The sequence below is a fragment of the Propithecus coquereli genome, unplaced genomic scaffold, assembly GCF_000956105.1.
Source record: "Propithecus coquereli isolate 6110/MARCELLA unplaced genomic scaffold, Pcoq_1.0 Scaffold77, whole genome shotgun sequence".
NCBI classification, from domain to species: domain Eukaryota; kingdom Metazoa; phylum Chordata; class Mammalia; order Primates; family Indriidae; genus Propithecus; species Propithecus coquereli.
Genome location: NW_012153840.1, coordinates 1,334,541 through 1,348,935, shown reverse-complemented (window position 1 = coordinate 1,348,935; position 14,395 = coordinate 1,334,541). Strand labels below are relative to the sequence as shown.

Here is a 14,395-nt window from a genome sequence, read left to right as displayed (position 1 = left end):
AGCAGCCACCAGAAGCCGGAAGAGGCTGGGAACAAGTCTCCCTAGAGACTCCAGCACAGCCCTGCCAACACCTGGATTTTGGCCCCGTGATACTGATTTTGGACTCCTGGCCTCTAAAAACGTGAGGGAAGAAATTTCTGTTGTTTTAAGTCACCCAGTTTGTAGTAATTTGTTACAGATGCCATAGGAAACAAATACAAGAACTAATGAAATCTCTTCGATATTTAAGCCTATTCGAAGCTGACATTTTGTTATTGCAGCTGAAAGCAGCCTAACTGATATACTGTCCCTCTACCCCCGTCTCCCTCCTATGGTTAAGGGGAAAACTCCAGAAAAAGGCAAACCCCCATTGGGAGGCAGTCGAGGCCCTCCCGGTCTTTAGCTGGGGAAACAGGGCTGGCGGGAGGGGCGGCGCAGCGTCAGATGGCTCACAGACGCCAAGCAAAGGCATTATGGGAGTTTATTTACAGACAAGTCACAGCAACCAGCACCCACTCAGGGGTCTGGCCAGGGCAGGTGGTAGTGAAGACCCCAGATATCTATAGGTCCTAGCACTCACCGGCACGGGAGCACTCCCCGGCCAGGCCCCTGCCAGAGGGACCAAGAGTCAGGCAGGGTCGAGGGCACGAAGGGAGAGGGCCCCAGTCCTTGCCAGATATCAGCAGTCACCTGTGTGGCCCCCATGCCAGACGAAGAAACTGCCCTCGGCCTTGAAGTGTGGATATTGAGGAGCATGAGGACAGGGGAGACCCTTTGGACGCCCCCTCTTCCTGTGTCCAGTCTGTGCCCTCAATGCCAGGGCCTCAGAACAGAAGTGCCAGCAGCAGTGGCCTGGGGCATGGAGACACTGCAGGCCCCCTCCAGAGCTGTCCCAGGCCACGGCCACCCATCACGCAGGGGGCTCCCCCAGTTTGCTGGTGGCACTTGTGATCCGCTTGTTCTCCCGGAGGTTTCGGAGGCGGGCACTGAGGCTGCTGATCTCTTCCACGTAGGCTTGGGGCACCCACCCCTTCTCGCCATCTGCCAGGCGGACCCCTTCCAACCAGCCTAGGGACACACAGGCCAAGAGCAGCATCAGCGGCATCAAAGGGGCAGGCACCAGGGCCAGGTCTGGGAGGGAACGCCTCAGCCCTGATGCAAGCCTTGTCTGCACCCCCCGGGCCAAGGTGACATCATCTCAGCATCCCCCAGCTCCAGGAAAGACCCTGCCTCTAGCTGTCTTTTAGATGAACTTCTGACCTGTTTTTCCTGACATTCCCCTGAGAAGGGTATTTCCCACTCTCCCCGTCACTCTTGATCTTACAACTTTACAAGCAGGAAGTTCCTACTCTTGTCTAACCTGATTCCCACATGCTGTGGTTGATCAACACTTGCATAACTTTTCCCTGTGATGTCTTAGCCATCGAGCTCCCTCCTGCCACCCAAGCCCCATCAGGGAGGCCTTCCCAGGAGGCTTCTCTCACCGTCACTGGTCCTGGTCCTCACTGCCAGGATGTCCGTCTTCTCCAAGGTCAGCTCATCAGGCTGCAGTGCCTTGTACGTCCTAACGCACTGAACCTGGGGGTGGTCTGACAGCCCAGGGCAGGGTCAGGGAGTCCTGGGGGCAGGATGGGGCAGGCGCAGGGGCGGGGCAAGGAGGGGCAGTAGTGGGAGGGTGGCCACCGCAGCTCTTTTCCTCTGCCCCTCCCATGCCGCAGGTCCCCATGCAAGATGTCAGGTACCCGCTGCCCGCCCTGGCTGCTCTTCTCCCCTCCTACCCTAGACGTAAGGGCTGGAGGGCCCCAGTCCCTCCTGGCTTCAGTGCTGCCTCTGTGCTGGGGGCGCTCCCCCGCCCAGCTCAATCCAATACCTTGCTTTTGACCTCCAGACCCCAACTGTCCAATTGCCCCCCACCAAAACAGTATCGGTCTCTCCTACGCCCCCTGCTGCTCCCTCCAGTCCATTCTTCCCTACTGGGACTCAAGCCACATCACTCCCCTGTTTGAAGCCCTACAGGACTTCCCATCCTCTTGGGCCCCTAAGGCCTGCGTGGTCTGGCGCTGGCCCCTTGCTAACCTCACCTCCTCCCTGCTACTCCCCCTCTCCCCTTGCTACTCCCCCTCTCTCCTCGCTCACAAAGCTCCTGCCACACTGGTCTCCCTGCTGCTCCTCAAACACTCAGCTCCCCCTGCCACAGGGCCTTTGCACTGTCTGTTCCTCCTGCCAGGAGTGCCCTTCCCCAGATCTTTCTTGGCTGCCTCCCCTCATTCTTCAGGGTCAAATGTCATTTCCCAGGGGCCTTCCCTGACCACCTGTCTGGAGCAGGGAGCTCACCCCCAGCCCAAGTGGGACTCCTAGCTCAAGCCAGAGAGTCTGGCCCATTCCAGACCTCAGTGCTTTCCAGCAGACCAGGTGGGCTGGTAGCATCAAAACCCATAGGTTTGGGGGCTGGTTCTGGCTTGGATCCCAGCTCAGCCACCTATTGGCTATGTGACCGTGGGCAAGTTACTTAAAATTTCTGAGCCTCCATTTTCTCAGATATGAAAAATGAAGAAAATGAGTCTACCTAGTAGGGTCGCTGTGAGGATTAAATAAAATAAATGCAAGTACGAAGCCCCAGTGGGAAGTTCCCTTCCTTCCCTTTGCTACCTAACTCGGCCCTGACTCAGAAACCTTCAATAGCGACCCATCGCCCCTACATCAAGGCCCTCTGTGATTAGGCTGCACCAGGCCTACAGCCTCACTTCGCACCCAAAGGAGAAGCCTCTACCCCAACTGAGCAGATCCCCACTCCTGGCCACTTGGGTTCCTGCCCTCTTTGCAGCCGACGCAAAGACAGAAACAAACCTGGGCCCCAGTCCCAGCTCTGCCACTTACTAGCTGGGTGAACTTGGGCAAGGCACTTTACCTCTGACCCTCTGTTATCTAACTTGTAAACTGGGCGTTCGTGGGGATGAAATGGGCCCCTTAAAGGCCTTGGTAATCCCCAGGGTGCTGTCTGTGCACGCGGGGCTGACCTGTCCTTTGTAAATCCTGCCCGGGCTTCACGGTTCCTCAGAGCCACCCGGCCTGCCCACCGCCCTGCCAGCAGCACAGCACCCAGCATGGGAGAGAAGGAGAGCGAGGGAACCCGGCCCAGGGACGTGGCTGGGGGCGGGCTGCTACCTTCCCCCTCACTGATGACCTCCTTGTCCTCCTGGGGGCTGGAGGGGCACAAGGCTGAGATCCAACGCTGCTTCTCACTTCTAGGGAAGGGGGAGGCTGAGTTGTCACAACATGCAAAGTGCAGTCGCCCAGGGCAGGGTGCCGAGACCGAGGCTGGGAGAACTGGGTACGATGTCCACATCCAGGACCCAGGTCACGTCTGTCCCGCCCTGAGGCCCACCCCACAACCCTGTTTCCGAGCCTGTGTCCCACTCAGCTCTGAGCATAAGAACAGGCCCACGTCCCGCCTAACACCTCTGTCCGGAAGCCAGAGTTAGAGGGGTACAGAGTTTTACATGCAAGGGAGACGTGCAGGGCCGGGGAGGAGATGGCCAGCCCCTGGGCATGACCCGTGGGGCACGTACCACTGCTCTGCCCAGCCAGCCTTGCCCTCTGCCCCGCGTACTGCTCATGTAAGGGAAGAACTGGGCACTTGGGGAACAAGGCCAGGGATGTCACAGGCACCCCTAGGCCTTGTATCTACCTTGGGGGGATCCCCTCTCCCCACGCCCAGGCCTGCTCACTCGGTCCGGGCCCTCAGCAGGAACTGGTGCTTCGTGCGCTGCCCGTGGAGCAGCTGGAGGAGGAACACGTGGCCGGGGACGCCCTGCAGCTTCAAGCTCAGGTCCTTCACCTGCAGCTCGGCCATCTTGGCGTGGACGAAAACAGCAAACTTCCCCAGCCTGGGGACCAGGGAAGGGGAGGTCAGCCTGGCCTGGGCTCCGGCCCCCAGTGCCCACCCTGAGGACCAGGTGGGTTCTGGTTGGAGGGGAGGAAAAGGGCCTGTCTTCTCCTCCAGCGCTCCTTCTACACAGGTACTGCTTCCCTAGTGACCAGCAAAGTCCCCACGAGGAATTGGGAGCTCCTGTCCTGCTGGCTCACGGATGGAGACCAGTCCCTGACCCCAGGCGCGCTTTCGACTTCTCTCTGAACCTCTCCCCCAAGCTCCTGTTCTAAAGTGCCAACCGGCCAGCTCCCTCACTGGTATGCAAGCTCCACGAGGCTGAGCCTTGTCTCTCTGCTGCTGTAGCTCAGGGCCGGCTGGTGCCTGGCCCACAGCTTGGGTTCAATGAACACTTGTGGGAAGGACGGGCGATGGCGGGTGGAGGGTGCTCCGCGGCTTCCTCTATCTCAACACGTCTAAGCAAAGCTCGGCATCTCCCACTCCAAACCAGATCCCTTCGCGGCTCTCATTCCAGTCGGAGACTCCACCAGTTTGCCCAGGAGGAAACTCACACGTCACGCTCACCTCTTCCCCTCCCTCATCCAGCACCCAGCTGGCAGCTCCGTCTGTCTTTCCTTCTCCTTATCGTCCCTGGAACCCACTTATCCTGAAGTGCCTACCGCTCCTGCAGCATCTACCCTCTCCTGGGCAATGGCAGGGCCTCTGGTGTCTCCCCCTCCCGCCCATACTCCAAATTGGCCAGGAGTGAAGTGTCACCCTTCTGCCTAACTCTCCATGCTCCCAGCTGCCCTCAGAAAAAGTCCAACCTCTCTTCAGTGATTCACTCAGAGGAAAGAAAAAAAAAAAAGAAAGAAAGAAAAGTCCAACCTTTTTACCATGACTTTCAACATCCCAACTTCCCTCTCCTGGCCTGCTCTTCTACAGATACAGCCATGTTAGGCTTCGTCATTCCCCAAACACACACTTTGCTCTTATATATAATACTATCGTGACTTTGCTGTCCATCCCCCCACAAACTACCTCTTTACCTGTAAGACTTCTATTTATCCTTCAAAACCCAGCTCGGATGGCCCTTCCTCTATGAAGCTTTACTGATTCTCACCCCACACCAGGGACTACCGCAGCACACCCTCCCATCAAAACCCTGACGACATGGTTATCTGGATATATTTTCACTGGTCTGACAGTTCCTGTGAGCAGAGAACATTTTCATTCATACGTATGTCCTCAGCACCCAGCAGATGGCCTAGTAATAACCAGTCCTCAGCAATAACCAGTGACAGGTTATTGAATGAACAAAGAAATCAGGTCTCAAACTCCTGGCCTCAAGCAATCCTCCCGCCTCAGCCTCCCAAAGTGCTGGGATTACAGGCGTGAGCCACCATGCCCAGCCAACAAATAAATCAGGAATGAATTCTTCTGATGGCATAAGATGTCCATCCTTCATCCCATCCAGCCTTAAGACTCGTCTCACCCAGAAAGTCTCCTTCCTCCTCCCTCACTTACAGTGATCACAGCTGACACCGAGGAAATGTTCACTACGTGCCAGGCACTCTGCTACATACTTTTCATGTGTTATTTTCACACTGAACCTCCCCGTGTGGTAGTCTCTATTTTACAGATGGAAGACAGGACAGTACAGTGGGTATGAGCTTGGCATCCAGCAATGGCCAGACCTGACTTCCTCCTGGCTCCCCCACCTCCCAGCTCCACGATCTGGAATAACAAGGGACGCCACTTCCTAGGGAGGTGTTTGGAGGATTAAGGAGAATAATCCACACGGCGTGGCATGCCGGGCACAGAACAGGCGCTGAGTAAACAAACGCTGGCAGTTAGCATTGCTGCGACTCAGGGCAGAGTTGGGGCTCCGGGGTTGTGCTCTCAATCTCTGCTCTAACCGGCTTAAGCTCCGAGCAGCTTCGAGTCCTCTGCACACAGTCCAGCCCTTGACTCTCCTATCTGGAAGATAGTCTAACACACATCTCTGCCTTTGCTTCAGGAGCCTCCAAGACTCCGGGTGTCCTGGCAGCACAGCCTGGCACAATCTAGGGCCTCCAGGACCAGTGATGACCTGACTGTGAGCCCAGTGGTGGGGAAGAAGGGAGCACAGCTCTGATCTACCTACCCCTACCCCGCCCCGACTCACTCCTTCCGCCGGGAGAGCAGCAAGCAGTCATTGAAGAGGTGCAGGTAGACAGCCTTGCTGGACAGCTTCAACTTGGCAGGGGGTGCTGCAGGCAGTGGTGCCAGCTCCACCAGCTCCCCATGCCGAACCAGCCAGCGGGCCTGAGAGATCAGCGGGAAGATCTGGGGGGGGATGGAGTAGGCAAGGGGAGAGGGCGGGTCAGGCCCAGGGCCACCAGGCCGAGAGCACGGGGTGGGGGATGGGAGGGTGTGGGCAGTAATGAACTGGCCTGAAGCCCCCAGGGCAAGGAGGAAACAAGAGCTGCCCCTTCACACGCCCCATCCTGCGTGCACCTTGCCCTCAAAGTGGATCTTCTTGCTCAGGTGGATGAGCTCCTCTGTCCTCTTCATGGACTGCACACTGGCGTTGCACTCTTGCACCAGCTGGGGAGGCCGTGGGTGGGTCACCTGCAGCCCCCTAACCCGGGCTCCCAGAGCCCAGCCTCAGGCTCCCGCCTGGGGACCAGAGACTCTGACGGGTGGAGGCTCTCTTAGACGGGGGTCCAGGGAGGCCCTTCCAAGCCAAACAGCCCCTGCCCTGCCGGGCTCACCTCCTTGAGTGCGTTGAAGGCCTTGGTGGCCATGTCTTCATCTTCAGAGCCCTGTGCTGTCCGCTTCAGGATGTTCTGGAAGGTGGGATCAGCGCAGTGAGGCTGGCGTCGTCCTCCCCCTGTGACCTAGCTCACGCGCGCATGCCTAGAGGGGCTGTGGAGGTCACGGCCCACAGCTCGCCCAGCCCTCACTGCAGCCTGGTGCCCTCTAGGTACCTCCACCAGCATCTTGAGGCGGGTGATCCTCTGAAAGGGCAGGATGAGGAAGGAGGTGAGGGGCAGACGCTGGCACACAGGAGACTCCTCCAGGCGAGCCAGGATGCTGGGGAACCTGGGGTTCTCCAGGCTGGAAGATGGGGAGGGTTCCAGAGTCACAGGTGGCCTGAACTCCTGGGATCCACGACCCCAGCCACCCCACTGGTTCTTCATGTACCTTGTCAGCACATCCTTTTTGCTCCTTGGGGTTGGTCTCACCTTACCCTGGTCACAGAGACCCTTTCAGGGACACCTCCCCTCCCAGAGTCACCCTTCCTCACCCAGTCTTCTGTGCCTACGCCTGCCTGAGTCTCCCTCCCTCCTCCCCTCCTTTCAGATCCCCCAGCCCTACAGCAGGCGTTGGTAGGTGCGCTCCTGGTAGGCTTGGTTGGTGACGTAGGGCAGGTAGACTCGGCGGAAGGCCGGGCAGTGGTCCAATACCACGTCACACACGCTGAAGCGCAGCACATCTGCCTCCAGCCGCTGCTCCAGGTCCTGCAGGAACCTGAGGGGTCAGGGAGGAGTCAGGGCCAGGACAGAGATCCCAGATCTGGGTGCCGGTCAACAACAGGCTTGGTCCCGGCCCTGGGCCAGGCCACACCACTTCCTCACCTCTCGCTGGTGCTCTTGACCTCGGGCAGTTTGGAAAACAGCCACTGCTTGTCCTGCGCCCCTAGACACTCACTCAGCTCAGCAGAGCCTAAGAAGTGGCCCACGGCCACTGACAGGCTGTGGATGTAGGAGGCCTCCGACGTGATCAGCTCAAACTTGGCCTAAGGCGGACGGGAGAGCCAGGTTGAAATGGCTGAGCCAGCCCACCCTGGACGCCCTGGCTTCGCATCCCCCAGCCCCAGGATGTCACCTCCCCAGACCCAGCCACCCCCCGCGTTCCCACCCCTCCTCTAGCCCCACCCCTAATCTGGCGCTGGGCGAGTCTGGGGACCTGTAACTTCCCGCCGGCAATTGTACAAATCCAACCGGAGCCCTCGACCCCGCCCCTTACTCTAGCCCCGCCCAGGGCCCCGCCCCAGTCATTCCGGGGCCTGCCCCGTCTGCGGTGCGCTCTCCCACTAGCCCCGCCCCTGCTCCTGCGCCCACCACGCGTTTGCCCTCCCAATGGCTCCGCCTCTCCCCTGGCCCTGCCCTATCCTAGGCTCCGCCCCTTAGGCTCCGCCCCTCACAGCCGTCACCGCCCCCTCGTCTGGCTTCACTCGCTTTTGGCTCCCCTGCTCCTCTGTGCTCGCTTCCAGCCAGCCCCACCTACTAAGGTCCTAGTACCCACCCTGCGCGTTGACAGTCGCCGGCGCCCCCTTTTTGTGGCCCCGTCCCCCCATGGCCCGGGTCCCCATAAGTCCGCGATCCCATACTGGCTCCTGGCTCGCCCCTTCTGTCGCTCTACCCGCTCCGGGCCCCAGGACTGCCCCCTGCCCCCGCCCGGCGGCTCCTCCCCGCCCGGTCCCCGCGCGCACCTCCTGCAGCTTGCAGTCGCGCAGGCTCAGCGTGGCCAGCACGCCGCTGCCGCGCACGTCGGGGATGTCCTGCCACAGCGAGAAGGTGGAGCCGCGCGCCGAGCGCTGCGCGCGGAAGGAGCTGCTCGGGGAGAGGTTGGCGCGCGGCGGCCCGGGCCCCTCCTCGGCGCCCTCGGCCTCGTCCCCAGGGCCCTCCTCCTCGCGCTGCTGCCGCCGCAGTTCGCGGGCGCTGGCCACGTCGCTGTACTCCTGGTAGAGCACGGCTGGGCGGGGAGAGGGCGGGGAAGGGCCGTGGGGCGCCCGTCGGTGCGGCCCCGCTCCTCCCCGGCGCCCCCAAGGGCCCGCCTCACTTAAGCCTTTGCGGAGGCTGGGGTATGCGGACGCAGTGAATGCATGCGTTCACTCAGTCATTCATCCCGTAAACAGTAGTTGAGCACCAACTGCATGCCAGTCCCTGTGCTAGATACTGAGAGTTCAATTCTCTACTTCTCACACGATCCCTACCTCCCAACTCTCCAAACCCCAGTTTCCCCGTTTCCACGTCCCCAGCCCCTTCCTCCGTGAACCCCTCCCACGTACAGTTAAGGAGGAATCGTGACTGGCGCCGCTCACTGGCGCTCCTGGTACCCAACGGCGGCTTTTCTTGCGCGTCTTGCGCGTCTAGCCTAGGAAAGAGTGTGTCAGGGCCCTTCCTCACCTGCACCCACCTGGGACCCCAGCCCAGAGAGGGAGGTGGTACCTTGGCTCGAGCCAACCGCCATGGCCCTCGCTTGAGTCAACAGGGGCTGGCAGCGACACACTGTCCACCCGCATCTCTACACCTCGCGACTCCCTTCCAAATGCTTTCCCTGGAGAGAGCGAGGGCTGGAGGTGGGTGGTCCAGAGAGTGGCCCTGGGAACCATACCCCAGCTAACAAGCACCCTGGCGGTCTCAGGGCTCAGGGGAGGAGCTGGTACCTTCCCGGGCTGCTCCGGTGCCTGACCCCGGGATCAGGATTGGTGTCCTGGGTGCTGAGTTCCGTCCCAGGCGCAGAGAAGAGTGCAGACGGGTCACCAGCTCGGACGCTGAGAAGCGCCTTCGCTCAGGCCCTTCGAGGCTTGCTCGGGTGCACCCAGGCAGCTCCCGCGGTCTAGGCTCCTCTGTGCCCAGGGCCTGCTCCTGCACCGCCTGGCCAGACTCCAGGAAGACAGCGTTGGCCTCGAGGCTGCCAGTGGGCTCTTCACGCTGGTACACCCGCATCTTGCGCCCTGGGGGGTGGGGGTGTGAAAGCCCAGACTGGCATCCAGTGGGGCCTCTCCAACCTCTCTGCTGCTGCCTTGTGACCCTGAGCATCTGGGGTTCAGAGGCCAGGCCTGAGGAAGAGGCAGGGTTTCTGCTGGCAGCTGGTCCCCAGAGCAATGGGGTCAAAAGGGGGGTGAAGAGAGAACAGTCATGACTACAGTGGGCGAAGGGTGGGTAAGGGGCCAGGGTACCCAGGATGGTGACTCTCTTGCTGTGCAACCTTGGAAAGGTCACTTGCCTTCCCTGAGCCCTAGTTTCCTTATCACTAAAACCTACCAGTTATCCTGACTTTGGGGGGAACTTAGGGCTTAAAGGGTTCTAAAAGAGCCATCCAGCACCTCCCCTGTCCACCCCACAGGGCCACCTCCCCCCCTCCCCAGGTGACTCACAGGCTGACTTCTTCTCAGAGCCGTGGCTGGCCCGGCGCTGCGGCTGTGGATGCTGGGGACTCCAGGGTCCCTCCAGAGCTGGGGGCTGGGCAGCAGGACAGTGTGGCCAGCTGCCAGCCCTGCTGGGCCGCATTCCTCCACTGGTGGAGATCTCTGTATCTGGGCCTCCTGGGGATGTTGGCCATAGCAGCCCTTGGAGAGGGGCAGGGGTCCCCAGGGACCAGCGGCTTCCAGGAGCCCGCAGCTCCTCGGGGGCAACAGGGAAAAGGTCCAAACATACAGGGCTTGGAGGCTGCAGGGTGGGCAGCTCCACAAAGGACAGACTCTCCTGCTGGCACACAGCTACTGGGTGGCGGGCAGTGCCAGGTGGCCCAGCCAGGTGGGGCTGGAGGGTAGCAGGTGGCCCACAGTCCATTCCTCCTTTGCTCTGCTACCCACCTGGGCCTGCAGGAGAGAAAGGATCAGACCTAGATAGAGGACAGCAGGCCTGGCCGGTAAGCCACTGCGTCCTGGAGGCCTGGACAAACCCTTGTGTACAAATGTGTGCACACGCCGTACAAACACACTCATACATCTGTTTATGTAGTAATAGTTCACGCTTACCTGGCACTTCCTGAATGACAGGCAAGTACTTTACACATATTATCTCATTTAATCTTCACAACAACCCTATGAGTTGACACCGTTATTAACCCTATTTTATAGGCGAGGAAAATGAGGCAGAGAAGTTGTTATTTAGTAAATAGCGAAGCCAGGATTCTAAGCCAGCCACTCCAGCTTTCAAGTCCGTGCTTTTAACAACCTTGTACTTTCTCTAACACATGCTGATATACAATCGGACATACAGATCCATACATTTCACACAAATCCATGTTCCAACATACACAACCACACATTTTCTCCGACTACACATATGGACATGCACACTTTCATACTCAGGCTGACACCTTCACAAACACACTTTTTTACACAACTAAATACATTCACGCAGACACTTTCTCACACACACACTGACCCATCCGATATTTACACACACACCCCAAGCTTTCTCACACTCTTGTTCCATTCACATGCACACCAGGACACAGACACAAACACACAGGCCCGCGAGTCCTTGCTTTGGTGATGTCCACCCCACCCCCATGCCCAGAATTGTGGCCTTCAGCGCTGAGTGGTGCCCACACCCATGCCAGGCTGGCTGGGAGGGTAACAGACTGGCAGGCAGGCCACCACCCAGATCAGGCTGGGTCCTCCCAGAGAAGGTCAAGGAGGTGCCCCAGCCCCCCAGCTTGGGGGGAAAGAGGGACTTTTCCCCACCCTGGCTCCCAGCCCCGAGCAGGTCCTTTCTGGGCAGCAAGTCATACCCCGGGAGTGGGAGCAGGGATCGGGACAGGCCTGATGATCCCGGAGCGGTCCAGGTCCAAGTCCAACCCCACAGCCTTTGCCCCGCGGCCTCCGCTGGGCGCCCTCTGGCAGCCCCTCACCTCTCCAGCCAAGGCCCGCTGCTGATGCTGGTTGCGGCTCCGGCAGGGGAAGCCCTCTCTCTGCCCAGCTGGCTGGGGGAGATCCCACCCAGACAAAGAGTTTGATTCATCAAACCCTGTGGTGAGGCAAGCAGCAGGGAGGGAGGAGGGAGCAGGCAGCGGGCTGGGCGGCGGCCTACCCTAGCTGGGCCTCCCTGTGGGCAGGCAGGGCAGCAAGGACCCCCCAGAGGCCCCCTCAGGCCATGGGGGCAGTGCCCAGCCTGGCAGGGCCAGGAGACCCAGGAGACAGAGGCTGAGACAGACCTAGAGAAACAGAGACCATTTAGACAGCAACTCAGCAACCAAGACCCCAAAACACTCAAAAACAGAAAAACCACAGATGCTGAGACATTTGGGAACCCAGAGATGGAGACAGAGACCAGAGACACTGAACATTTCAGCCAGACCAGATATTCAGACACGGATGTGAAGCCCAGAAAAACCCAGGGAGACAGATGGACAAACATTGCATGTCCGTGGAGTTGCCAGTCTAGTGGGGGAGCCAAAAATGAAAAGTTATAATCCAGGTTGGCAAGAGCCAAGCCAGAGGAACCATCAGAGTAGGGTGCTGGGCTCAGCTCAAGCTGGGTACTCCAGGAAGGCTTCCTGGAGGAGGTAACAGCTAATTGCTGCATGGCTGGAATACTGAGGGACCCAGTACACATAGAGAGAGTGAGCCTTGGCCTAAACTGTGACAGCGTCAGAGACCCTTGCAGAGAGGGATGGAGGAGAGTACCCAGTGAGGGACAGCTGGGTCTGTGGGGGCCCCACTCTCTCTGCACAGCCCCTCAACTGCTGGGAGGGTACAGAGAAGGGGCTGGCTGCTCTGAAGTGTCCCTCCCTATGGTGGCAGCTCTAGCTAAGTTTGTACCTTTAGCTTCTGTCCCTCAAGCCTGGAGAATGCCCATCTGAACAAACCTCCCTAAGCCTCAGTTTCCTCATCTGGAAAATAGGATAGTCAAGCAGCTTCCCAATGCTCATGTGAGAATTACCGATAATGCATGTAAAGCGCCTGGTGCGCAGTGGGAGCTTGTCATTCATAGGCACCCTTTGGAGTGTTCTTCCTATCCGCAGTCCCGTCTCGGGGGTGGGGGCCGTGGCTTGGGCCTTCACACGGGTGGGGAAGTTGAAGCAGCAAGGGTACGACACACACCACACTGTAGGAGCAGGTGGAAGGAGGCGCAGGAGGCCGCTGCCCACGGGACAGGTCTTTCTCTCCCCAGGAATCAGAAGTCCTAACACAGAAGTCCCACTTGCTCTGTGGGCACACATGTGCAAGCATGTACACATGCCCCTGCTCCCTGTATTCTGGGAGAGTCTCTCTACTTGAATTCTGGAAGCCCCCGGAGGGCAAGGAGGGACCTCCCCCATCATTTGCAGGGATAAATAAGCAAAACATTGAGCCCTTGGGGCAGGGGCATCCCCATTAAGGCCTCAGAGGAGAAGGCTGGGTGAGTGTGGGGAGAGGGGAGGAGGAAGGCTTTCTGGGGAGACAAAGCTGGAAGCAGGTCCCTAGGGGGAAATCAGGAGTGCATCGGCCTCCACCTATGCCCAGGCCAAGGGGCAATGAGAATGACCCATCTAGCTGGGATGCCAGCCCTGTGGCTTTCCAGGATGTGGCCCACCCAGCCTCGGTGTTGCAAATCTAGGTGGGGCAAAGCTGTGTTCATATTGTGTGTAGCTCATCTCCGTTAGAAACAAATGAAAACAAAAGAAAACAAAACAAACCTCAGGAAGAGAACTGGCCCCAGGTACGGGGACATTATCTGCCCAAGACATGATCACAGGATGGAGACTCTAGTGTCCACTAGGACATCCTGGAACCCAAATGAAAAACCTCTGCCCAAAGTTCAAGGCCTGGTGTTGACACTGACCAGCTGCATGGCCCCAGGCGAGTCATAGCCTATCCCTTGGCTGGCCTCAGTATCCCCATCTGTAAAGTGGCTCCTAAGGGACTCCCCCACCCCCAGATGCTCTCTCTAAGAAACCTGTCATCCTAAGTGTCTCTGTAGGCTGAGAAGGATGGGCAGGGGCCAAGGAGAAGACCACCCAGTGGGCACTGCTAATTACAGGGGACAATAAGCCCACTTGACCAGGCTGCCAGAAAGGGCCCCTGAACACTCCCACAGTCCAGGAAAAGCACCTCTGGCCCTCTGTACCCAGCTTTTCCCTGCCCCCTCCCTGGTGCCCCTTTCCCTGCTGCCCAGAGGAGCAGGGACCCTGCCAGGGCCCCTCTGCCCCTTAAGAGACAAAGCCAAGTAGGAGGTCATGACTGGGGAGGAGATCCAGGCCAAGCAGTCTGCAGAGCACCAGGAGGCCATAAGTGGGTCAGGGCCAGGATCAGAGGCCAGGCAGGCAGCACAAAGGACTCACTCTGGGAAAACTGGCGGGAGGAGAATGGGGCTACTGGCACCCGGGTTGGGGCCCTACCTCAGCCAGGGAACTCCGTCCAGCTGCCAGCACGGTCCAGGGCTCCAGGACACCCTGAGGGCTCTGGGGTTGCAGCCAAGTCCTCAGGGGGCAATGTCAGCATGGCCCCTGAGCAGGGCAATGCAAGCTCCTGGTATTGTGTGGGGCAGGGAGAGGGGTGGCCAAGGTGGAGGGAACCTCGGAGGGAGGCAGGCGGTTGTCTCAACGTGCCTGCTCCCCGCCCCCCTTCCCCAGAACCGGTTTGGCCAGTCTGGGGTACAAGAGGGGGGCTGGAACAATGGGAGTCCTATGCCCAGGTGAGGCTCTGAAGGACCCTAGAACTAAGTCCTGAAGATGGGGGAGGCACTGGCTCTGCTCCTAGGAGACAGGTCACCCCTCCTAAATGTGAGGCATGCTCAGGAGACTTCTTGGGACTGGAGAGCATTCTGGGAGCTTCACAGAGAA

General features: G+C 59.3%; 1 protein-coding gene across 1 annotated transcript; it reads right to left on the bottom strand.

The window, feature by feature from the left end:
- Positions 1-443: 443 nt before the first annotated feature.
- On the bottom strand, positions 444-14,055 carry ARHGEF19 (Rho guanine nucleotide exchange factor (GEF) 19). Its single transcript, XM_012662522.1, has 16 exons — positions 13,952-14,055; positions 9,999-10,442; positions 9,285-9,575; positions 9,067-9,175; positions 8,907-8,992; positions 8,328-8,590; positions 7,471-7,631; positions 7,211-7,363; positions 6,820-6,949; positions 6,604-6,678; positions 6,347-6,436; positions 6,015-6,175; positions 3,708-3,866; positions 3,145-3,224; positions 1,464-1,568; positions 444-1,047 (listed from the first exon to the last, which is right to left on the bottom strand). The coding sequence occupies exons 2-16, from the start codon at positions 10,411-10,413 to the stop codon at positions 890-892; spliced, it is 2,436 nt and encodes an 811-aa protein (XP_012517976.1). The 5' UTR covers positions 10,414-10,442; positions 13,952-14,055; the 3' UTR covers positions 444-889.
- Positions 14,056-14,395: the final 340 nt, after the last annotated feature.

Coding starts and splice junctions, on each gene's coding strand:
- ARHGEF19 (XM_012662522.1), bottom strand. CDS start 10,413: ATGGACTGTGGGCCACCTGCTACCCTCCAGCCCCACCTGGCTGGGCCA. Junction 9,576..9,998: donor CTCTGAGAAGAAGTCAGCCT/GTGAGTCACCTG, acceptor CCCACCCCCCAG/GGCGCAAGATGCGGGTGTAC. Junction 9,176..9,284: donor CACCGGAGCAGCCCGGGAAG/GTACCAGCTCCT, acceptor CGCTCTCTCCAG/GGAAAGCATTTGGAAGGGAG.